At 52.5% G+C, this 24,043-nt stretch overlaps 8 protein-coding genes across 8 annotated transcripts; 4 read left to right on the forward strand and 4 right to left on the reverse strand.

Moving 5' to 3' along the window:
- Positions 1-5,859: 5,859 nt before the first annotated feature.
- J4E86_008837 (uncharacterized protein) lies at positions 5,860-6,141 on the reverse strand (the record flags this gene model as incomplete). The annotated part of the gene is made up of 2 exons (XM_051449346.1): positions 5,860-5,894; positions 5,943-6,141. The coding sequence occupies 2 exons, from the start codon at positions 6,139-6,141 to the stop codon at positions 5,860-5,862; spliced, it is 234 nt and encodes a 77-aa protein (XP_051299765.1).
- An 871-nt stretch (positions 6,142-7,012) lies between these two features.
- On the forward strand, positions 7,013-8,250 carry J4E86_008838 (uncharacterized protein; the record flags this gene model as incomplete). Its single annotated transcript, XM_051449347.1, has 2 exons — positions 7,013-7,568; positions 7,619-8,250. 2 exons carry the CDS (start codon positions 7,013-7,015, stop codon positions 8,248-8,250), a joined length of 1,188 nt encoding a protein of 395 aa, XP_051299766.1.
- Positions 8,251-9,886: 1,636 nt separating this feature from the next.
- J4E86_008839 (uncharacterized protein) lies at positions 9,887-10,612 on the reverse strand (the record flags this gene model as incomplete). The annotated part of the gene is made up of 3 exons (XM_051449348.1): positions 9,887-10,042; positions 10,098-10,199; positions 10,253-10,612. 3 exons carry the CDS (start codon positions 10,610-10,612, stop codon positions 9,887-9,889), a joined length of 618 nt encoding a protein of 205 aa, XP_051299767.1.
- Positions 10,613-12,332: 1,720 nt separating this feature from the next.
- On the forward strand, positions 12,333-13,516 carry J4E86_008840 (uncharacterized protein; the record flags this gene model as incomplete). Its single annotated transcript, XM_051449349.1, has 4 exons — positions 12,333-12,462; positions 12,510-12,636; positions 12,700-13,353; positions 13,414-13,516. The coding sequence occupies 4 exons, from the start codon at positions 12,333-12,335 to the stop codon at positions 13,514-13,516; spliced, it is 1,014 nt and encodes a 337-aa protein (XP_051299768.1).
- An 814-nt stretch (positions 13,517-14,330) lies between these two features.
- Positions 14,331-15,043, reverse strand: J4E86_008841 (uncharacterized protein; the record flags this gene model as incomplete). Its single annotated transcript, XM_051449350.1, has 3 exons — positions 14,331-14,556; positions 14,608-14,774; positions 14,840-15,043. The coding sequence occupies 3 exons, from the start codon at positions 15,041-15,043 to the stop codon at positions 14,331-14,333; spliced, it is 597 nt and encodes a 198-aa protein (XP_051299769.1).
- A 1,831-nt stretch (positions 15,044-16,874) lies between these two features.
- On the forward strand, positions 16,875-17,350 carry J4E86_008842 (uncharacterized protein; the record flags this gene model as incomplete). Its single annotated transcript, XM_051449351.1, has 2 exons — positions 16,875-17,111; positions 17,165-17,350. 2 exons carry the CDS (start codon positions 16,875-16,877, stop codon positions 17,348-17,350), a joined length of 423 nt encoding a protein of 140 aa, XP_051299770.1.
- Positions 17,351-18,408: 1,058 nt separating this feature from the next.
- J4E86_008843 (uncharacterized protein) lies at positions 18,409-19,411 on the reverse strand (the record flags this gene model as incomplete). The annotated part of the gene is made up of 2 exons (XM_051449352.1): positions 18,409-19,035; positions 19,238-19,411. 2 exons carry the CDS (start codon positions 19,409-19,411, stop codon positions 18,409-18,411), a joined length of 801 nt encoding a protein of 266 aa, XP_051299771.1.
- A 3,188-nt stretch (positions 19,412-22,599) lies between these two features.
- On the forward strand, positions 22,600-23,154 carry J4E86_008844 (uncharacterized protein; the record flags this gene model as incomplete). Its single annotated transcript, XM_051449353.1, has 3 exons — positions 22,600-22,676; positions 22,739-22,986; positions 23,075-23,154. The coding sequence occupies 3 exons, from the start codon at positions 22,600-22,602 to the stop codon at positions 23,152-23,154; spliced, it is 405 nt and encodes a 134-aa protein (XP_051299772.1).
- Between the last annotated feature and the right edge of the window lie 889 nt (positions 23,155-24,043).

Consider the following 24,043-nt stretch of genomic DNA (forward strand, 5'->3'; position numbering starts at 1 on the left):
ATAGGCCCCTGCCACGACCAACCGGACAGGGCTTGCGTGAATAGGGAGCCTTGGGAGCGACAGCCATGCGCCACCCCGTCAATCATTCGCCCTTACTTTACACGCGATTCAGTCCGTGAGTTGGCCCATGATGGCGGGCCAGAGACCGTTCGCATCGCAAATCCCCAACCTTGCGGTCCGTGACCATGTCGAGCCGAGTAGGGAGACAGCCCACATACCTGCTTGAGCGCTGGCGAGCTGAATCGAATTAGGAGACATGCAGCCTCAATACGTCAGGGGGAACACACATGACAAACGACGCTTCTCTTCCCTAATCTGACGGCCTTCCACCTCGTCCGCTATACCTACTTGTCTGTCCTGTATCTCCTAAATAGGGGACACGCTAGAAGCTCTGCTTGCCTCCTAAACCCATCGTCCACTATCCAGCGTCACGGATTCAGTACCGAGTCAGTCTCTTCCGTCAAGGTTTGCCTGCAGCTGGGATCTCTCGGAAACACACCACTTCTAGAAAGCTCCTGTGAATCCTGCCAGGAGCGACTCGCACAAGGGGAACCTTACAGGAACAACCCTTCTCCGCGTGTAATGCGCGGTTAGTCGTCTTCAGTCACGCAAGCGAGCGTCACACTATGTTCGTAGGCGTGTATCTGGAGCTTCTCTTGGCGACCAACTTGCACCGTCGTTGCGGACAGAATTGCAACTTGCTCCTGCCACCCGAACCCTGCACGACCGTCAGTCACAGTTGAGCTGTAGTCAACTTGGTGTGTATTCCGGAGCAGCTTGTACAAATTCGCGTCGGACGCACGACGCTGTAGGCATAGCGGTCCCTGGATCTTCCGGCCCCAGGCGGGTCTTTGCGTAATCAGCACATGGCACGCACGTGGATGCTAGAACGTCATCATGAGTTTCCAAGATGCGGCATCTCCCAACTGTTCAACCAGCAACGTCCATCACACACATCAAACCCCCGGATCTACGGCAAGGCAAACTACCCCATGCACAGCTCTGCACCAAAATGTTTTCGAACCAGGGTTTCACAAACGACCCTTTCTTTCATCTTCTTGCACAGAACAATACGCACATTCGTTACCGGATTGGCCACGCCAACTTCCGCGGTAGATTGCCAATACATGTGCTCTAACTGCAGGCTCTGTACAGGCTATGCACAAGAATTTTTCGTCACTCGAATTTTCTCCGCCCTTACCAGTTGCAAAGTCTGCATCGCCCTGCCTTTTTAGCCGGCACATACTCCATCTCGCTTCTACGGAGCGCCGTGCGTACACGCGTACGTAAGTACTGACGACGTAAATAAAATCCATAACAATCTTTTGAACCAGCTCCAAATATGCCCTGAAGATTCGCTGCATCAACAGATCATCTTGCAGTCACGTTTGACAATGGCTGTCAGTGTGCGCGGTGGATGCGAATAACAGCTGTGACCACCGTGACAGACGCCTCATGCCGCGAACCATTCGACTATCTGCCTTTACGACCTTTGTCGAACGCTGGTTGCCTGACCAGTGAGCTGTCATTGAGCTGTCATATCGTTAAGCCCCCTTTCGGAGCTGTTCATGTACGCATGCCCAATAGTTTCTGCGCAATGGCAAGCTCAACATTAATTTGCTGGTAACTGCCTTCAATGCATTGAAGACTTGACCTCCTACATGCAGCATTAGCTTCGCTTATTCAACACTATTACTCGCGAACGACGGCGAAGTCACTCCCTCTCATCTCTTTCCGCTATTGCTGTTATTAGACATATAAACGTGCAACAGTCGTTCTGCTGAACGAAAACACAGCACTTCAATCGCTCCACAACCTCCGTTCCTCATCTTCTGTTGTCTTTCGGAGCGACCCTGCCCCACGGTCGACGTGTAGTGATGCGACTCATGGAGCTCACTAGTTTTGCGACGGTCTTAAACACCACACCACTACGGAAGCCACCTCGTCAAACTCAAGATTAACGGGCTTTTGCGCCGAGATTTAAGCGACAAGATTCTATGAATGGATTCTTGATGATCATGCTCGCTCCTTCCCGTCTCTCGCCTTGTTTTCCGACTCCACTACTTCTAGAAGATCCCCTTTTTCGGATGAATTCCTAGACAGCCATCTCATAGCGTCTTACAGCAAATTTGTCACACACCATAGCTCTCATGCGAGAAAGATGACGACACTGGAAGAGGATGAGAGTTGGGTACGTACTTGAAGCTATCCACTGTTACTGAAGACACCTATGACGCCCGCATGAGCGGCCAGTGGGAGGTCCGAATACGTGGTATAGTCTCAAGACAGCAGGGAAACTTACGACAGTATATAAAGTATGTGCCCGTCGTTTTCCAGGTGCATTACCGGAATAACGTCGGTCGGAGGTGTGCATAATGTACCTCGCATCGCCTGAGAGCCGCTACTAATACGCCTGGGTACCTTCCCCAGATCCTCCAGCAGCTTAGTTATTGACCGCATCCACAACATCGTCCACCCACACATAATGGTTCACGGCTCCGTTGCGAACGCCAATGCGTAGGTCATGTATCCGTGCAGCCTGGAACAACAAGTAAGCTAATGATGCCGACCACCTCAGTGCGGAGCGCGTAGATTTCAGCTAGTGCCCCATGTTGGTTCCCCTGCACCATTAGGTAGCTATTGGGTACACGTACTTGACGATCGTCCATGGCAATGGGCGGAACATCTAGCTCGGCATGTGCTCGCGGAACCTGCTCCGCCTCGTTCGCCCGTCCCTGTCAAGGTTAGAAGCAACACCATCACACTTATGCCCAACGACCCTAACTGCACACTACGCATCAGGTGACGTACGCTGATACGGTCTACGGGTCCCTGTTTTGGTGTTTCAGCTCTACGTCAACAGGAGCTGACAATACACAGTACGATTGATTTGCATCAGATCAGATCCGGATGATCAGCACTGGAACGACGTCCGAGCTCTGCGATTGGCAGGCACGTCGTGTGCGCGCCATCGAAAAGGTTTCAGCCTACTGCTACATAAATACACTATTCACAGGACATATGCGGCATACATCGTAGTATCACACTTGATGCCCTTGGACCTACCTAGGCACGGAGCCTATGGCGTAATACCAGCTCATCCGATGAGTGACGATGGGAGCAATACCCTCAGCTGCCAAGGTGATGACGTTAGCGCTAGGCGAGAAGACATTCCACCAGCAAACTACACAGTGCATGCATCAAGAAAGCGACGAGCAGACCAGCCTCTTTGCTGAATATCGGTCTCGCTGTTTCTTTGTAACTCATGGGTGTGAACACGGGAACAGAAGCGCACCTGGGCTTGCGGCATTTATGCCGTCCCTTGACGGCGTTGCATGCTAACAAAGTGCTTGCTAGCCCCGGTACTTCTCTACCGTGTTCAACCCCTACCCATCTACAAAATATCGGTGCGCATTGATGCGGTCAAGCAAGGATCGGAAGCTGCAGATATATGCACACTCACGGCCAGTGCATCCAGATAAACTGTGAACTGGGCGATCGTCGGAGCCAATCGTTATGGGTGTCGCATTGAGCATAAAATGCAGGCGTTTGAATATGGCTTCTATGAGTCTTTCACAGTTTAACTTCCGTACAAATCGACATGGTCGCAGTAATAGACGCGTGCATACCCAAGATCGACGGTCGGATGCGTTTGCGCTATATAGATAGCCGACCCATGGAGCATACTCTAAAGCACCAGTTCGGTGCGTACTGGAAATAGCATCATCGTCGCGATATATTAGATTTTCCTTCCGATCGGACCAGCGAGTGAAACGGCCTAGGTCTTCAGCGCAGTAGGAAGCCGAACCACTCGGATGCTAGCCTGTCGATCTGAATCGTCGCATCGAGTGAACTCGGAGCACCCCATGGGCTGCTACTGGTATCACTTCGAACAAACGCGGACGATTTCCCGGTCGCATGCAGGGTCTACACAATACTCATGTACACATAAAACGAGCGGTAGATTGGCGAGCGCGATGCTGGGTCTAGAGCTAGGCTGAAGATTATATAAGCTAGTGAGTTATTACCCCATGCATGACGTTATTCCTGAGTAAACCCTCTCGAACGGAAGAGAAGATGGAGGGAACAGGCGGCTCGATCAGAACGGACGGTGGCCCCTACATCGCTAACCTATGGTATCACGATGCCTGGGGACACTCCCGGCAACAGCGAGATCTACTGTTCCTACACTCGTGAATCAAGCCAAGAGTTTATACCGCATTTCTGACTGCATTTAAATATTAAAGGTCGCACGTCTCGGACAAACATCATGTTCACTACGACTCAATCCATCAACTTCCTGTCACATGACATGTAGCTAGAGTATCGACAGCTTGGTACGTACGGTTCGCGACAGCTACTTCCCATGTTGTATAGAAGAAGTACCAACGAACCGTAGGCATTGATAAAGGCGTAATAATCATACGGGATGTGCATCGATACTTCTAGGCCATTGTCAAACAGTGTACATGATCAGCTTTTCCAAATCCGATTACGTGAACATGTGTACTATTTGAGTCTTCCCAAGAGAACTGTAGGTTTTACTTGCTCAATATTGCTTCTCTAGTACATCTATCATTTCGCAATGTCTTGAATCACTTCTTCAACTCGTACTCATCAAGATTCGGACGTTTCCACGCTTCCTACACAAAGTTGCAACCCATACAAGAAGGGTACCAAGGAAATTCCAAGGTACACTTGTATCACTACTTCTTCCCAGACACTCAGGGGTTCGCACTTGGCCCCAGCCTGTTATGACTCAGCAACCTACGCAAACTCTTCACCTCCGTAGTCACATCGACACGCCAACCTCGCGCCCAAGAACGGTCGAGAGGGTCAGTAGACCCTAGCAACTTCAATGTCTTAGGCGGTACCGGGCAAATGTCTTATTCGAGATCCTAGAAAGCCGTTGCGCAACGTCGCGGCTCCCTCCGCCTCTACTTGCCAAGCCAGATGGGGCCGCAACCGTCGTGGTTTACGATGACGACGACTCGGACATGAGATGGCAGTCGCCATGCTAGGGATTTCCGTCAGTGGGTGGATAATCGAACGGGAGATGGCATTTGCCGTAAACGTCTCTCCATGACTTGCTGTACCGAAGATCCTTATTCCCTTTTCGTGTCGATCTCGCCTATACTTTCTAGTGATGACATACAGACGGGGCGGCAGTACGGCCTCTTGACCCGTTCGGCTCGAGGAGGACTGCGTATATTCCTGCTCGCAATGCAATACGGGTACAAGACTACGAATAGAAGAGTATGCGATTCGGTCATAACAAACAGAAAGCGATTGCACGACCACACACCTTTTGGAAATCTATGTGTCTTGTGCGAGGTTGCCATATTGTCTCACTGTGGTGGACGCAGATGCGTTGATCATGATGGGAGCGTAGGGCAGTCGCAATCAAGTAGCCGAAGATCGCAATCCGCAGCGCAGTTGGGCAGAGGAAGAAGGTTTACCCTTGGAAGACGCGCATTCGTGTCCATGGAGACTGATCAGCAAAGGACCCGCGGGCTAAGCGGTCAAAGCTTGTCCGGGTATGCACCGCCTCATGGCCCTGCGTGTCTTGCAAAAACCCGAAGGCTTGAGTGTGGCTCAAGACCATTCAGGAGAGGCTCTGCACCAAAGTGAAAGTTGGGGTAAATACGTGAGAATGTGAATTGAGGATAGGTATAGGAGACAATTCCCTGCAGACGCTGACAAACAAGCCGGGCGACTCGGGTTACAAGCAACCGAATCCGGGGTACAAAGACACGACACGCCAAGTAGGTCAAACTGTGCCGTCACTCGTCGACATCAACTCTCAGCCGTGCTACCATCGCAATACATGTAGTCATTCTACCTCGCAACTTCAGAGGCTTACTTCTGCATCATGAGCTGGACGAACTCGTTGTCTGGATTGTGTTAGAGCGACACGTGTGATGGCAGCAAACAGGACGTACAGTCAATTCGGCCGTCGCCATCCTGGTCGGCCTCCCGGATCATCTCGTCAACCTCGTCATCGGTCAATTTCTCGCCGATAGAAGTCATGACGTGGCGCAGCTCGGCGGCGGAGATGAAGCCGTTGTTGTCGCGGTCGAAGACCTTGAAGGCCTCCCGGATCTCCTCCTCGGAGTCGGTGTCCTTCATCTTGCGGGCCATCATGGTCAGGAATTCTGCACGAGGTTAGAGCGGACGTGTGGCAGAAGTGGGAGGGAGAGGTGCCTGGGAAGTCAATGGTGCCGTTATTGTCGGCATCCACCTCGTTGATCATGTCCTGGAGCTCAGACTCGCTGGGATTTTGGCCGAGCGAGCGCATGACGGTGCCCAGCTCTTTGGTAGTGATTTGGCCTGTGAGGCATCATCGTCAGCGGGGTCAAACTCGGGTGTCTAGTGCGGAGTGCGGTTGCGTGGGCAGGAACGAGGGCGCTCCCAGGGGGGCAAGGTGTGGGTGGTGCAGGCGACGGAGAGTACTGACCATCGCCGTCCTTGTCCTGCATCACAAGGTGGTTAGCTGGTGTTGGTGGGCAGGCAGGGCTGGGCGGCCACTTACAAACAGAGAGAAGGCCTCCTTGAACTCGGAGACCTGCTCCTCGGTGAGAGAATCGGCCTAGATGGCAGTGTTAGCAATGCGCCGGGCTGGGGGCGGGCGTGCGGTCGTCGTGTTTTGCAGGGCGGGGTATGTGCGAGGGCGCGCGGGCGGGGCGGGGCTACACACCATGTTGTCTCTGGGTGGTGGGTGCGAGGGTGAAGGGGTGCTGGGCTGCTGGGCGACGATGGGCTGGGGTGGTGGATAGAGCAGAGGCGCAGGTGTGGTGTGAAGGAGGGTCCCGTAGTGTTTGCGGCTGGGCAAGATGGGCTGGAGTGGAGCAGGCTGTCAGACGGCCGTCTGTTGGGGAGCTGGCCTAGCGTCGCCCAGAGCGGGAAGGCGGCTCCCTCGCCGGCGCACCGCACCTCAGCCGCCGACACGCCTGCGAAGCGGCCGTCACTCACAGTCTGGCCGTCCTCTCAGGTTGACCCTCGCCAGCCCAGCATGTGGCGGGACCGAACCAACCTCTTCATATCCTACCGCCAGTCCTACGCCCACCACCCCCAGCAGAAGACGCGCCATGCCCGCCCGCGCTCCAATGGCCTGGGCGACAGCACGCGCGTGTCCGAGGAGCGCCAGGGCCTCATGTCCAGCGGCGCCTACCACGACGACGGCGACGCCGTGATTGAGATGGACCTGCTGCCTCCGCGCTGGCTCGACGTGCAGGACGAAATCACCCAGCACCTCGCCGACATCGCCACGCAGACACGCAAGCTCGACCAGCTGCACCAGAAGCACGTGCTGCCTGGCTTCGATGACGAAGACGTCAAGAGGCGCGAGGAGCGCGACATTGAGCATCTCACCCAGGCCATCACGCGCCTCTTCCAAAAGTGCCAGCAAGCCATCAAGCGCATAGACGCCATGGTCCGCGACGCAAAACAGCAGGGCAGCATCGCCCAGGGCGAAGACGTCATGGCCCAGAACCTCAAAATCGCACTGGCAACCCGCGTTGGCCATGTCAGTGCCATGTTCCGCAAGAAGCAGGCTGCCTACCTCAAGAGTGAGACAACCCCCGCCTCACAGCCCTGGCTATGCTAACAGTCTGTCGAGAACTACGCGACCTTGGCGGCTTCACCTCGCCCTTCCGCGTTGCAACACCCGTCCAAAACCCCTACAACGACCCTGCCTTGCAAGAGTCGGACGCCGATCGCTCCTTCTCCCAGTCCACTCTCCTCCAGACAAAGCAACAGCGCATGCGCCACGACCCCAATCAAGCAATCATTGCTCAGCGCGAGCGCGAAATCGAAGACATCGCCCAAGGCATCATCGAGCTAGCAAACATCTTCCAAGAGCTGCAGACCATGGTCATCGATCAGGGCAGCATGCTCGATCGCATAGATTACAATGTAGAGAACATGTCGCGAGACGTCAAAGAAGCCGACAAGGAGCTCAACGTCGCCTCTGGATACCAGAAGCGCAGCATCAAGAGGAAGATTATGCTACTGCTAGCCATCTTGATCGCAGCTGTTTTCATACTACTGTCGCTCAAATTGGGCAGGAAAGGAGCAAATAATACGCCCGCCGCTCCACAAGTACCTGACGTTCCGCCGGCCATGGCCATGGCAATGGGATACAGACGACAATCAACAAGCATGCGCACAAGTCGCATATGGCATCGCAGGAGGCGGCGCTTGTGGCAGGGGACGAGAAGTGACCCACTAGATAAATACATGTCAAGCTGAGCTCTCCCATATACTATTTCCAATCATCTTCTCACTTCACATCAGACTACACGCTCAACAGCTACCTCTACTTCCAAGTAATCAGGCATCAGATTTGCTGCAGGATAGAGTGCAGCGGTGGGCGAGGGCGGCGTAAGCATCGCTATCGGGGTGGCGCAGGCGGGTGCAACGGTGAGCCCCACAGCTGCATGGGCGTTGGGTCAGAACCAGACTGCGGTTTAGGCACCAGCATGTCAGACCGCACAATGCAAGGCCCCATAGCCTCAGAACTCAAAAGTGTAAGTCGCGTAGATTGAACTCGGTGCGTGTTGCGAGAGTGGACGTAAATAGCCAATAATGGTGGTACCTCGGCTCGGTTGCTCTTCTACGCCAAGGTCGTGAATTCAACTTGTGCTATTAAACGTGCATTCCTAAGAAGGACTTTTATGTCATTACCAATTAACGTCTCTGTGTTCTCTGGCTCAGCTGATGAAGCAACCTGCTCGCTCTATGGCCGTATCATTACTAGCAAATCGTACGTGAATTACGAGGAAGCGTGTTCTTTCGAGGCTGTGTTTCGAAGACCTGCTCTAAAGAAGGTCGTCGCGTCGTTGACAATTAGCTAATAAGACGCAATGTAGTATACATCTCTGCCTAGGTGTCTATATACCTCATCATACCAGCTTCCTTGTTCACACGCAGCAATGGAGCCATCAGCCTCTCCACCCAATGCAGACATAGTAACACCGCTATCCGATTTTCAAAAGATAGGTCACAACACATATCTCTGGACATCATCATCATACCTATCCCAACTCGCAGAGCAAACTCCGCTCATCCTACTCTTCACTTGGAACGCTGCGGCCGCAAAGCACATCGCCAAATACACACTTGCCTACCAGAAGCTTTTCCCAACATCCCGCATCCTGCTGGTACGATGCTTCACCCCAGACATGTTCCGCCGTACCTCGTCCTACGCCACTTTGCTCGAGCCAACAACAGATCTTGTAGCCGAACATACCGCTTCAGGAGGACGCATCCTTGTCCATAGTTTCTCAAACGGCGGCGGAAATCAAGTCAATGAATTTGCAAAAGCATGGAAAAAGAAGTATGGTACAGTGCTACCAATGCAAGCACAGATTCTCGATTCCAGTCCGACCAAAGGCCCGTGGATGCAGAGCCATGCAGCCATTTCCGCGTCCCTTCCCAGAAACACGTTTTGGGGTTGGTTTGGTGGGGCGCTGGTTCATCTTCTCCTTGTCCTCACATTTATTGCAGACAAGACTACGGGAAGGGAGAATATGATGGTAGTTCTCTGCCGAGAACTGAACGATGAATCGGTGTTTGATACCAATGTACCGCGTCTGTATTTGTATAGTCGTTCGGATACGATGGTTCGGTTTGAGGAGGCAGATGAGCACGCTGATCTTGCCAAGGCAAAGGGATGGGATGTGACAAAGGTGCAGTTTGAGAAAAGTCCGCACTGTGGTCATATCAGGGAGGACGAGAACAAATATTGGGCAGCGGTTATGGAAGCTTGGAAGAAGGGGCCGAAGAGTGGTAACATGTCTACTTGATCTAGATACCAGCGTAACGCAGTCCTCATCTTCCTTGTGTTTATTCTAAGCGGAATCTGGTATGTTGCGTCTTGGTACGTCTACAATCGAGCTGCCACCAGGCTCAGATATATGTTCCACAGTAAACCGCAGAAGCTGAGGAAGACAATACGACGCTCGACAGGGATGAAGGTGGTGCTAAAGAAGTTGGCAATCGGCCAGACCTTGTACGAATCGAAGATGAGACCGAAGAGCTCCTGTTTTAAGTATTAGCACTGCACACAGCAGCCCTTCGGCAGAGGGCCTACTTACGTTTCTGAAGTCCTGCCCAATCATCGCAACTGTCTTGCCCTTCATGAGACCAATCAGAATCAGGAACATTGACTGGTTCAGTAGCGCGCCCATGGTTATGCACTGTATCTCGTAAGCTTTAATCCGTCACCACAATTGGAGCATAGGCCACTCACGTCCGTAAACCACTTCTTGAAAATATTCCACCAGTTCCTCACTCTAACCTCTTCTTCCACAATGCCCTTTCCTTCTCCATCACCTCTCAGCATTATGCCCTTCTCCTCTTCACCTTCGCCTACAGCCCTTGTTTGCTTGACGGTCTTCCAGCCCGGAAACGCGCGCTCGAGCCAATTCTGCCAGTGGTAGTTGATGGGCGCGGTGAGTACGACCATGATGGCGAACTGGGTAAAGAGGACGCGGTCGAAGACGAAGGGCTTAGATTCGTTCCATGCTTTGAGGCGTTGCGCGATGACGTTGCTGCATGAGTCTATGGCGAGAGCGGAAAGACAGGCTACCGCGATGGGAGGTAGCTTCATCGTGGCGAAGAAGGTATCTTGGAACGCGAGGAAAGCCGGCGGAGAGTCGCTGTCTAGGTAGTTGATGAGGATGGTGGGGATCAGGTCGCAGGACCGATTGCGAGATGCAGATCAGCGAGGCCAAGTAAGCATCGCAGTACGCGGGCGTTTCGGCGAGGCGCTCACGGACGGTTTCGTAGCAGGGTGGTTGTAGTGGTGGAAAACCAACAAAAGTCAATCGGAGTGCGGCATGGCCATCTGCTTCGGCTGCGCCGTTGCAATGCCACTCCACATTGGTTGGTGTTGCTACCTACTGCGCTTGTCGGGGCATTGGCGCTTGAATCAGACGGTGGCTTAATACGCGTCACAAATGACTCGGCAGCACGCTTATCGCTCTCTCAGCCTTTACGAGGCCTTTGCCGCGGTTTTGTCACTTACTTAACTTCTCGATTTCCTGGTAGGAGAGGACCTGGAGCTTCATACCTCCCAATATTAAGCCGCGCACGAGTGGCCGAGTTGTGGCAGCAGCCTACGGAGCCCTGGACAGGCTGCTTCTTGAGAAATTTTGGTGGCGTACACGCTGCACACCTATGACAACGCTCGGCCGAACAGGAGGCACATGAAATCTGCAGAGATCGTAAATGAGGCAGGACAACATAAGCCAACAGTTTTGGAATAAGGAGCCGAGATGAATTGGAATACCTAACACATCTCGCCTTTTACGCTTGATAGGTTAAGCAAATACCAGACATTAACAAGTTCATGATCGCATCCAGAGTAGCCTCATGCAGTCCCTGAATCTATTGCAATCTCTAAAGCAATGGGCCGTTATGAATTACAGGCTGTGATAGACAATATTGTGTATGGGGTGACAACAAGCTGTTGATGTGTAATTGAGTCTGTATCTACACACGCCCGCATGCCCCGCAAAAAAATCGCAATGTGAGAGAATACACTCCAGGCTAAAAGCTTGTCTTGTCCAATAAAACCAAAAGAAGAATTAACAGATAGAGCGAACTATGCAGAGAGCTACTTGCAAGCACAACCTGTTGCATGTATACCTTCTTGACTCGAATCTTGGCGTGAGTAGCCAGGGTTCAACAATGATTTGTATATAGATCGCAAGGGGAAGACCTGAAATGTATGAATGAAGTAGAAGACATCGAGTCTGTTCGAGGACCCAAATCACATGCAATTTAGGCTTCCAAGCAGTAACTAAATAGCCACGTGTCAGAGCAAGAACGCGATTGCGTAGAATCCAAATAGTACTCCGAAACCGAAACTCTTTTTAACCCGCAACCTAATCTCATATTACTCTACTGTTTCTTTTTGTTCTCGTTTCTGTTGGTGTTCACTCGTGGCACTCCCCGGCTCGAACCGTGCGCATGGAACAAGCCGGCCAAACTCCGTTTAAATCCACCAACGATGACATAGCGCTATACATCATCATTGCTCAGATAACGTCACCGCATAACCAGCTCACCAGTTAACATGCTAAACAGATCTGTAGTCACGTTCGGAAACAAAGCGTAATGTGGGGTTCGATCTGTGTGCATGAACTGGAGATCTACCGAGGCTCAGTAATCGAAGGTGGGTAGACGGCATCGGCGAGCGTGTTGCGCCGTCGTACACCGGTGCTGTCTCTTCTTTCGTTAGTTAGGTACAAGCCATCGTTTTTGCCTCACATCTGTGTCTGTACTCTGCTCCCAAGAAACGATATCTTTCAAGAATTACCACCATCATGTCAAACAAAGCAGCATGGATCCCAGAAGCAAAGGGCCAGCTCCAGGTCAAGGAAGCTCCCATGCCAAAGGCAGGCAAGGGCGAGGTTGTTATTAAGAACCACGCCGTTGCCGTTAACCCCGTAGATTGTGAGTATCTGCATTTTCTAGTAGGAATGAGTTGCTAATTAGAGCAGGGAAAATCCAGGACTACGGCATCTTCCTGCAAAAGTATCCCAACGTCTGTGGTACTGACGTCGCTGGTGAGGTGCACGAAGTTGGCGAGGGCGTTACACACGTTACCAAGGGCGACCGGGTGCTAGGGTTCGTCTTCCGCCTTCAACCTTGAGAGCTTCCGCGGGGCTGTGAACTAACAGCATGGTACAGACACGCGTTCTCACTCGTGACTAACGACCCCGCGCACGGTGGATTTCAGCTCTACACTGCTTGCAACGCGCTCGTCGTATCAAAGATTCCATCGCACATGACGTTCGCCGAGGCCTCGGTGCTACCTCTTGCCGTCTCCACTGCCGCCGCATGCCTCTTCAAGAAGGAGACCCTCGCGTTACCCTTGCCATCCTCCAACCCCTCTTCTACGGGCAAATCAGTGTTGGTATGGGGCGGCTCGAGCAGCGTTGGAGCGACTGCAATTCAGCTAGCCGCGGGTGCCGGTGTAAAGGTCGTCAGCGTAGCGAGCAAGCACAACCTAGAGAAGCTCAAAGGCCTGGGCGCAACAGCAGCCTTTGACTACAAGGACCCCAAGGTCGCCCACGACATCATCGCCGCTCTCGAAGGCACGGAATTCGCGGGTGTTTGTGACGCCATTGGTACACCGGATGCTGCGGCTGCCTGGGCACCAGTATACGAGAAGCTCGGTGGACGTTATGGCTCTGTGCTGCCTGATGCAGAGGGCCTTCCAAAAGGTATCGAGGGCACAAGCGTCTTCGGTCCAAGTGTAGCGCTGGCGGACAAGTACGTCGGTGACGTTGTCTGGGCTCGGTGGGTGCCAGAGGCGTTGGAAAGGGGTACACTAAAAGCTGTGTAAGTATCTATGTACCAAGTGCGTGTGAGGCATACACTGACTTCGTGCACGTACCTTAGCCCAGAACCACTGGTAGTTGGAAAGGGACTCGACGCTGTGGCGGAGGGCTACAAGAAGCAGAAGGAGGGTGTCAGCTTTCGCAAGGTTGTGATTGAGTTGTGAGCCCTATCGGAACACTAGCCCACACAACGAACATGTGACAACAACATGTCGAGACCGGGGCATAGCTCTGAGTGATTGTGTCCAGGCAGTTCCTCTAGAAGCCACGTCCGGCATTACAAGCGCATGCATGCGCTGAACATCAACAAGTTTCTGCGGCCCCGGCGAAACATAACCCCGGTCGGGTCCACTTAAAAGTTTTTAGCTTCCTGCACTCTGCTTCAGTTCACGTGCTTCTTCTTCTTCTTCTTCTTCTGCAGCTGCAAGCGTATCCAGCGCTCGCCCCTGTGTCGCATGCTCATTGACACCAGTTTCTCTGCTTTGAGCACTTGCTCTTGTAAGTACTACTGCTCTCCCAACTTCCCGTCCCTGCACCATGATGAAAAGCATTCCACATTCGCAGTTTCCACGCTAGCCATCAATCGAACCTACTTTAGATGGTCAATGAGCGCGAATACCTTCCTTGGATGTCTGATTTGCATTTCAACCTCACATTACACTTCTGCTTGTTTTCGACAGCTTTCGCTGACTCTTAACAGGCCACCTAGACTCCGCCATCGTTTAGCAGTCATGCTGCTATGACCAACATGTATGCAGCTCTGTACGTTACCCAATTAGCAGTGCTCACTACACGATCGTACATAGTTGGAGTTTTGACTAGTTCATTCAATACTCATATACAATTAACACCAAGAATACCTATACTTTGCCACTTTCTCTTGATGGTGTTCCACCATACTAATGCACATTGTCTGCCAGAGCTTCGTTCCATCTTTGCTGGGGTATAACAGTTGCTTCGCACTACAAGCTCGATCGCTTAGAGCATGAAGAAGGTGAACAGACCCGTCATACCCGCGAACACAGCGCTGCCAGCGAGATGGGACGCAGCACCTGTTGCTGAAGAAGGTGAAGGTGACTCGGATGTTGAAGTACCGTTTTCGTTGAGCTTACCACCAGTGCCGGCGGTTGATGTAGGCGATACGTTTTCGGTGGCCTTCTCAGAAGCGTTCTTGAATGCATCAAGAGTGTTGGGACCAGACGCCCTAGACAATGTCAGTGAAAGCAAGCGACTACAAGATAAGTGGAAAACTTACGGGGGGTTGATAACACCGACCATGCCATTCTGGCAATGCATGCCCTGAGAGCAGTAAAACCAGACGGGAGCTGAAGCATTCTTGACCTCATAGGTGAAGGTTGTGCTGGCGACGCTCTCCATATCAGATGTCGGAACAAAACCGGAGAAGAAGCCACCGTCCATAGGCTTTAAATTTGGACGTACGAAGTCAGTGTATGTCCCACACGCAGTTCGTATATGGAGAATCTTACCTGGCAAGGGTTGGCGAAGGTAGCCTGAGCGACAGAGTGGTTCTTGGGCCAGAACGAGAAGGTGACAGTGTCGCCCTCAGCGGCCTTGAGGCTGTCTGGCTTGAAGACAAGATCGCCAGCCTTGTTGCCGACAATGACCTTGTGATCCATTGCGAAGGTAGCGCTGGCCATGGCCGAAGCAGCGAAGATGGTTGAGAAATGCATTATGGTTGGTTTGTTGGTAAAGAGACTAGCTCGTTTGGGAATTAAGAAAATGCGGGTAGAAACGAAGGTTGTCTTGGTGTGTAATTGGTAGTGAGAAGAGAAGAACGTGGACCTGCCTGCCGAGCCAAATGAGCACATTTGCGTCCATTATATAGTATATAGAGAAACAGTTGCCGCCTGTTGAGCGGATCAATCGGTATACGCGTGCCATGCCATAACACCTCCGAGACTTCAGGCGTCGCGAAGGCACGCTTTCTTGACGCCTGAACGCTTGAAGCGAGATCTGGGGAAACAGGGCGGTCAACATGTCACAATGCAGAGGTCTGCTACTGGCTATGTTTGCCATGGGCGCCTGTATTGAGCCACTTGCCGCTCGGGTATGGCTGTTTCGAGCCTGAGGCCGATCCTGTGGCTGTCCAGGAGCTAAGACCAGACCCTTATTTCCATGGCAAATGCGTTTCTGGCCAAGGGATGAAACTCGCTGTTGGTCGTTGATGGAACGCGAGATGTTTTGGAGAGCGTGCACGGAAGTCGTGCGCTATTTCCGCCCTGTCATCTCACCCGTAACATGCGTGGATCCATAGCGACTGCCGTGACAGTGGACACCTACCATCGCGATATCTGGAGCGTAGGTAGCTAACGAGCCGTTGGCTCCGCTTTGAGAAATTCTCCGTCACCCGAAAGACTAGCGCAACAAGCAACAGCGTCAACAGCTTCTGGTGCTGCACTCGGCGCTGCCACACATCTTCCGAACGACCAGATCTCATGACATACCACCGAGCTTCCTCGGCACCTTCTTCCGTTGCGCAAAGCGTGGCGACCGTTCCAAGGTTCTATCTGCACCTGGTTGCTTCGTGCCTTCGGAAGTCAAAGCGTCCACGGGCCTGGTATACCGAATGAACCGACGCTTTGCTCCGCGGCTGTGTTCCAAGGTCAAGGCTCCGCTCTCACGAGATCGCAGCTCCCAGGGAGAACATTCTGGTCGAACTTCAATTGGAAAACGCTACGGTTGTATCTCGTGTCGTGAATGCCGAAATGGGGGTCTGCATGGGCGGTGAATCGACGCTTCCAAGGTTCATCTGCTGACCAAGGTAATCGTTGCTGGTGTGAGCGCTACCCTAACGGACAGCGAACTCGACGACGTCCTCCCCTGAGCAACAACAATTACTGCATCGTGTGTGACGCTCTGACGGTGGTAGTCAGATTCCGTGTTCGTCGACGTGGCTTTGGCTGCCGCCACTTCCGAGACTATACGTGCGTCGCCTTCAGACCCCGTCCGGTCACGACATCATACCTAAATCTCGTGAGATTTATCGTGCACGCGTGCCGGTGGGGTGCAGCATCGTTTTATTGATCGCTGTCCGTGGCTACTTATTATGGCACATTGAATGCAACCATCCGTATCTCCGGGCCTTTTCCTCGTCTACTGGACCGTTTATAGCTAGTGAAAGCCTCTCCCGCTGCTAGCGTGCCAAAAATATCGCAACTCTCCGCATTAATTCTCGTGTCTTTTGGCGCTATAAGCTTATCTGTGCTAACCTACACCAAACGCCGCTATTTCATGGTCATCTGCTTTGACCGCTGAAGCTAGTGCTGTCGAAATGGTAAGTCATTCCGGGATGTCGCTCGCGTTCGCGCTTGGGCACCCTGTAAAGATTGCCATCGTGACGAAAGACGAGGTGGAAGCCTCGGATCGTAGAGTGGAGGCTTCGACATGGCGGATGGTATAAATGGCAATGTACTCGCAACTGCAAGACACGCATCATCAGTAACCAGCCCTCCGACTTCCAAACCTCCATTCTCTAAGCCTCTACCCATCTACCAACAAATCATGCAGTTCTCCAGCATCACCTCAGCGGCAATCCTTGGTTTTGCCAGTCTGGCTTCGGCCATCACTGTCAGCTACGATACTGGCTACGATGACGGCAGCCGCGCCTTGACCTCGCTCGCCTGCTCGGACGGCTCCAACGGCCTCATCACAAAGTACAACTGGCAAACTCAAGCCAACGTTGCTGGTTTCCCTAAAATCGGTGGATATATGGGTGTTGCTGGATGGAACAGCCCACAGGTACGTACACTTACTACATTTCCTCATCTTCATTGTCTAACAATACATACTAGTGTGGTACATGCTACGGCGTTACCTACAACGGAAAGACCATCTACGTTCTCGCCGTCGACCATGCTGCTCAAGGCTTCAACCTCGCCAAGGCAGCCATGGACGAGCTTACAAACGGCCAGGCTGCGGCTCTGGGACGTATCGATGCCCAGTACGCTCAGGTCGCTACTAGTAACTGCGGGTTATAAGCACTGCGCTCTACTACAAACGATGATGATTGGAGAGGGAGGATCACGAGAAACATCCGATAATGTGTATTTACAGGATTCCGGATGAGGTATTGCATAGCATAGCGTTCCTTATTTGCATGCGGTGGCGTTTGTACATACATTCCTTACTTAATTCATAGTCCATATAGGATGCAGGTCTGCTTGCCATAAAGAGAGGCGTTATTTATCTGTTGATGTAAATGTCTACCATTGCCGGCCTTAATGACGCCAGAGTCCACAAAGTCTTCACACTTTTTGTGAGCTTCTTGATCATCCTGCCCCCTCCCCTTCACTGTGCGAGTCGCAGCCATGCAGCTGCGGGGTAGGATAAGCCCAAGTTTACTCTTTTCGGCATAGCTCTTGTGAATAGTAAGTGTTCAGGAGATTCTACACCTTCGCTGATGACTAACCTTTCTATACGCTCTCCTCTTCTATGTTGCGTGTATACTTAGTCGTGATCGACAAATTACAAGACCGTTGCGTATATGGAAAGTATGAGATGACGAGGAGATTGCAGGGGTGTGGAAAGTTCGGATAAGGAGATGCAACGAATGTTTGAGGTTGTTGAGAAGGCTATGGAAGGCTGGTCGTTATTACGCTTTCGGTGGACACTGGTAGAGGGGAGTTACCAGATTCGCCGGCTTTGTTATCCCAATTTCTTCTTCTCGGATCTATAGCCTTCTTAATGAAAGGCTGCAGTGATGGTGGCGGGCAATGCTAGCCTACATTGCGGAGACGGTTGCATAGATTGAATGTGCGTGACATTGGCACTGACATCTATTCATTGTTTCTATCTACTTACATGCATCCTAATTTCTCCATGAGATCTAAAGGCTTGTTGGTATATCGCTATTCGCAAAGGAGGGCCATCTACGCGATGACCAAAAGACTTTTGTTGTGGAAACGAAATGTACATGTCCCAAGAGTATCGAGGCTACGCCCGCATAGCCAAGCGCTCGTGGCCTGCTATTAGAAAAGGTTGTGTTAAAAAACCCGAGGGGCGATTTGTGATCAAGCGTCCTCGAGACAGCACTTGTTTAACGAGGTGTTGAAGCAAGTAATCGACCAAGACTGCCACTAGCGAATGATGGCTCAGGAACTGGTGACTTGGCGTAGAAGATCTCGCCTTCAATTGTACTAGCAGACGTCCTTGATATGGAAGCCGCCGATTTGTGCGAATAGGACTTTGGACTCGATGGAGCCGTCACTGGGGTAACGAGGTCAATTGATTTGGCTCCGTAAGACCCACTATGCGACGGCTTAGTCCTGGGTGGAAGAGGTCGCGTAGTGGCGGGCGTGTATGGCAGCGAGTAGCTCACTGACGAGGCTGGGGTGTGTGACAGCGAGGGGGCGGCGCTAAAGCTGATTTGTGAAGTAGAGCTACGGCTGTAGCGCGGTCGAACGGTATCGGGGAAGTAGGCAGGCGATTGGAATTTGCGGAGATATTTTGATGCCTCCGAGTCGAAACGCTGACACCGGTCGACGCTGTTATCGTCTGACGAGATGTCGGAGAAGGCACATGACGAGCGTTTTGACTCAGGCTGAGTGGGGGAGCGCTGAGGTACAATGTCGCGAAAGGCAAACTCGTCGAACGTGAAGTTGGCAAATGGCGTAGTTGGCGGTGAGTAATGATCGTATGAATAGGTAAGGCTCTTCTCGGTGTCCTTTTTCTTGCAGCTACGTGTGCATGTCAGTAGGTGGCCTGTGCATCATAGAGTGGGTGTGGGCCATACCTTTCCGAGCAATAGAGCACAGAGTTACTGGGAACAATAATTTGCTTCTCGCAGACGGTGCTGCAACACAAGATTAGTGCGCAGTCGCGAGGACTCGGATGACGACAACATACCAGTAGTTCAAAAAACTCACGGCCATTGAGTCCTCGTCCTCGTCGGATGCAGTCTCTTTGTAATGAACGGCTTTGGAGGCGGCTTTGGTGCCGTGGGACTGGGTCCGCTTTGACAGAGGCCTAGAGGGCCGTGCGTGCGCTGGCTGCGACTTTTTGGATTGATGAGACGGGTGACGAACGTGATGTGTGGCCATGATGGATGCAGAAGAACTTTAAAAGCCTCACTGTGGTAATCGCGCACGGTGCACGGTGCACGATGTCGTTACAGGGCTGGAAGTAGGGCAGCAAAGAAGCGGTGACACAGGCCGCCGAGTACCAGCTGCTGATATGACGGAAGGTTCGTGCGTGGCTTTGTTTAGGATCCTTATCGCTTGGGTTCTGCGCCAACGTCTTAGCCAGGAACACGATAGTGCGTGTCTAGATCGTGACGATGTACAAGAAGGGGCCTTGATCGATCGACGAGGTTGAGAGGCGACACCAAGAAGCCAGGAGAACGAGCTTACTTCAACAGACACGGGACGTGCGACGTCGGAAGGAAGGAAGGAAGGATAGAGTGCAGTATAGTTCCGGGAACGATGCGCGGGTTGGGCTGGGCTGGGGTGCGCGGCGATAAGCAGCAGTTCGTGAGAGACAGCAAAGCCGAGTATTTCCACGAGGCAGGCGGCTTTCAGCGGCAGGATAACAAGCAATGTATCCGAGATCGATAGCAAGAGGAGTGCGGGATTGCGGTCAATAAGTAATTACGAGACCGGCGCCTGCGAGTACCTGAGGGCAGTTCTAGAACATGGTTGACGACGACGGCCTAGATATGCGGTCGGGATATGGTTGCGCGTGTGGGGATGATTCGTGATAGCCATCACGATGGAGCCATTGAGATCATCTAGCACGCCATAGCGGCACCCGCTGCCCGCTGACTCCTCCCTACTACCCCCCACTCGCATCCACCACGGTGCCTTGCTACAACTTAATCTTTGCCGGTGTAGCCACGGCGGGGAAGCCTGGCCATAGTGCATCCTTTCGCCGTTGCAGCGCTGTGCATGGAAACGTCGCAGCCGTCGTGTTGCAGCGAATTGCGGGCCGAGCATGCACACGGGAAGACCGCCAAAGGTCCACGTTCTTGTGCAACTCGGTGCGACTCGCAGCGGGCACCATCACTACACACCACTGCCCACTCGGGTGCGTATCGCTGACGCGACACCGTCACGCCTGCTCTGTGTTGCGAGCTCTCTCAACACAATGAAGCCATATTGCGTATCTATCACAGCCTTCCGTTCGGTAACCGGGCGCGGCTCCTCTTTCGCAATCGACTCACCACGCCTTAGTCGGGCTTTGAACAGCTTTTTTCGCGGCTTCATCCAGCTCACCAGTCGGCTTGCGAGCCGCTATACATAGAGTGTGTTCCTTGCCGATAATTCGCATCTCTGAAGCACTCCGGTTGTGTGACTTTTGACTGTGCATAACTAGATGCGGGTCCATTGTCTACTCGCGTAACTCTATCCTAGCGGCCGCGCAACAGAAGAGCCAACCGGGTCTTCAGAAGGGCCTTCACCGTCTCGAACATGGTGAATCACCAGAAAATCTCTTAGGCTTCAAAATACACACCTTTCTTTATGCTGCAATCCGCCACCATCAGCGTCTATGTACCTTCATATGTCGGTCAAGAGTTTTCTCTCTCGACACCTTGGTCTCAAACAGAAAACGCATCGTCCATGTATCGCCCTCTAGTGACACGCCACAGTTGGATCGGGGTCGAAGTTGGATAGAACGGCCCTTTCTGTTGGTGTTCAGGCACCGGTGGGCAATCAACCTGCTCGAAGCTGAAACGGTTCCGCCCTACCCCACAAAAGTCAGCAACAACTCGCCCGATGTCGTAACATGGCCAGGAAAACAAGACGTGGAGAGACCCACTACACGCGTTCAGAAAGGTCTCGAACGTTTCTTCGTTGCGAATCGTCGCAGATATCAGAGCTTCGAGCGCTGGGTTCAAGTAGAAGAATTCTCCCAGAGTCGAGACCAATCGCGGAATGACGGACTTGTCGTATGTCTGCGACGTTGTCAGATCCACTTCTCCACGAGACTGCAATGACGATGACTTACGACGTCTGCTCCCACTACAACATCTGGTACGCTCATGCCATAGTCTTCGGGAAAGGTCGCTGCGTCAATGGGATGGCCCCACCTCAGCGCGGCTGTCCGCACTTGAATCCGGGACGTGTCATCGACATCAAGTCCGTTGAGAAAAAGATTTGTTCTGATGGCATCGACAACAGCCTCGTCGCCATCTGTGGCAACCACGCCGGTCGCCCCCAAGTGCTTCGCGCAAAGAATGGACAGCATTCCAGTTCCTGCGCCAAGTTCAAACAATCTCTTCCCGGATACAAACGGTCGGCCAGCCTCGGACGCGAGATGCGACCCGAGTAGCAAGGCGGCTTCCCAAGTTCTGAGACCAGTCGTTCCAGACGAGGAGATGACGGATCGCGCTTCAAGTAGCGTTACCGTACGTTCGTGCGTTACGCTATCATCGATTGAATGATGGGGGTAAGAGTACGTCACGAATGCTTTTTGCTGAGCTGCATCGGCTTCGGAGGGCAGATCAGCAACAAGCAGAATAGTCATCGCTTCCATAATGTCATCTGAGATTTCCTATAATTGGGACGAAGAGAAAGGTCAGCAAGTGCTGCATGGAATCTTTGCGATTGCAAGATGATTATTATGACTTGATAGATGGCTGGCTACAGCGAAGGCAAAGCCATGGTGAGGAGATAGGAGACCATACATCCTCCTCCGGGTCGGTGATCGACCTCTCGAGTTTTGCGACAAGTTGTTTGAGAATCCTCAACCGATAGCGGCCCGGGGGTAGTGATGTGATATTGGCTGCATCGAACAGATTGTGGAAGAGCCACACTTGTACGTTTGGCGCTTTTAGTATCGCATCATCTGGCCATCTTAATTGGTGTGGTTCGACCAGCTGGAAATACTGGCGCTGCAAGATAAGTAGCTGCGGTAGGTTGGATGGAGCGTCCATGGAAGCGACAATAGTTTTTGTTCGGCACGTAAGCTAGAATGTTTCAATGTGTCTCAGCCTCCCTAGTCGTGCAGCCTAGTTGTATGTTCTGATTTTGACGAGAGGGAAGAACATCCAAGCACGCATCTGCTTACGTAACTATGGAGCGGGGCGCCTTGGCAGACTAAGCGAGGCGCACTGCCGACCGCCGACACGACGCAGCAAATTCGACATCTCCATCTTGCCGCCAGCTAACCACAGGTAATCGACAACAGCAAGATCGATCTCTGTCCAGTACGTCCATTGCAGACCCAAGCCCGCCCTATTGTACTTGTGACTCACGGCTAATTGTCGTGTTGCAGGTCGAATCCTCCCAACATGGCCGACTCTCAAGTTACTCTGCGCACGCGCAAGTTCATCCGCAACCCTCTCCTCGGACGTCGTCAGATGGTCGTGTAAGTGCAGGAAACGCCGAGTACACAGTTGCGGGGGATTGAGTCTGACGGGAATACTACAGCGATGTCCTTCACCCCAACCGCGCAAACGTTTCCAAGGACGAACTCCGTGGCAAGCTCGGTGAGCTGTATAAGGCCAAGAAGGACGATGTCTCCGTATTCGGTTTCAAGACACACTTTGGTGGCGGCAAGAGCACCGGCTTCGCTCTTATCTATGACAGCGCCGAAGCCATGAAGAAGTTCGAGCCCCGCTACAGGCTAGTACGCTACGGCATGGCCACCAAGGTCGAGAAGGCCAGCAGGCAGCAGCGTACGTCTTCCCTGCGTCTATGCATGGTGTCGCAATTATGGCGATGGATCTGCATGTCGATACATGACACATACTGACTGGACAACAGGCAAGCAGCGCAAGAACAGGATGAAGGAGTTCCGGGGCACAGCCAAGTCCAAGGGCGGTGCGAAGAAGGACAAGAAATAAGCGGATGCACACTGATGATGACTACGAAGGTCATGGCTGGAGTCGAGTGGCGGTTTCTCTACAACTACTGGTTCGCCTGGTTCTTCCTCACGGTGGATACGGAGTTGCTTCTGCGGGCATCGGCATGTATATCTACGAGCGCCTGTAAAACTCTTGCGGATGGGAACGACAAGACGGATGGCGTTTGAGATCAATTGTCTGCTAACCATCAATGCATATCATGGACTTTACGATCCCCCAACTATTTTGCCACTCACCCGATTTCCACATGGTTTACCCCGGCCACTGCCAGTCCTATGTGTCTACGAACGGATACAGATGACCTCTTTGAGACTATCAAACCTGTGTCATGACTTGCGGCCATGGGGAGATGACGTTACTCTATATCTTGCACAGTCACTAGCCACCAGTCAGACCGTCGTCCTCGCTGCCTGCGCATCACCCGTCCTGTTTGATCCAATCCTCGCAGAGCAACCATGTTTATCCCTGGCCTTCCTCCACCCCTTGCACTTAATACCTTCCGTACTCATGATCGCTGTCGCGTTTCCTTCCAAGTCCTCACCCCTGTCCTTTTCCAAACCCTCAAATCCGTGAGCAGCATACTATCCAACGTTCGAAGCGACCTGTGTCCCTGAATCTCGTTGCCGAGTTCGCAATTGTTGAAGCCGTGTAGAAGAGCAAGAAGGCCTGATTGGGGGATCCGTGGAAAAGTAGGTTTTTGGCGATGTAACAGTAACAGAACACATTGACTAGAAGCAGGGTGTAAATGGTTAGCGTAACAAGGGGGAAGAGATCAAGGCTGCTGGAGCTCTCTTATGTAGAATTGCGTTGAGCTCTATTTCACAGTATCGTCCATGGAGCTATCTTGTCGTATAAAACCACCCTGGCA

Source organism: Alternaria arbusti, assembly GCF_024043155.1.
Source record: "Alternaria arbusti strain BMP 1465 chromosome Unknown scaffold_14, whole genome shotgun sequence".
Lineage (NCBI taxonomy): Eukaryota > Fungi > Ascomycota > Dothideomycetes > Pleosporales > Pleosporaceae > Alternaria > Alternaria arbusti.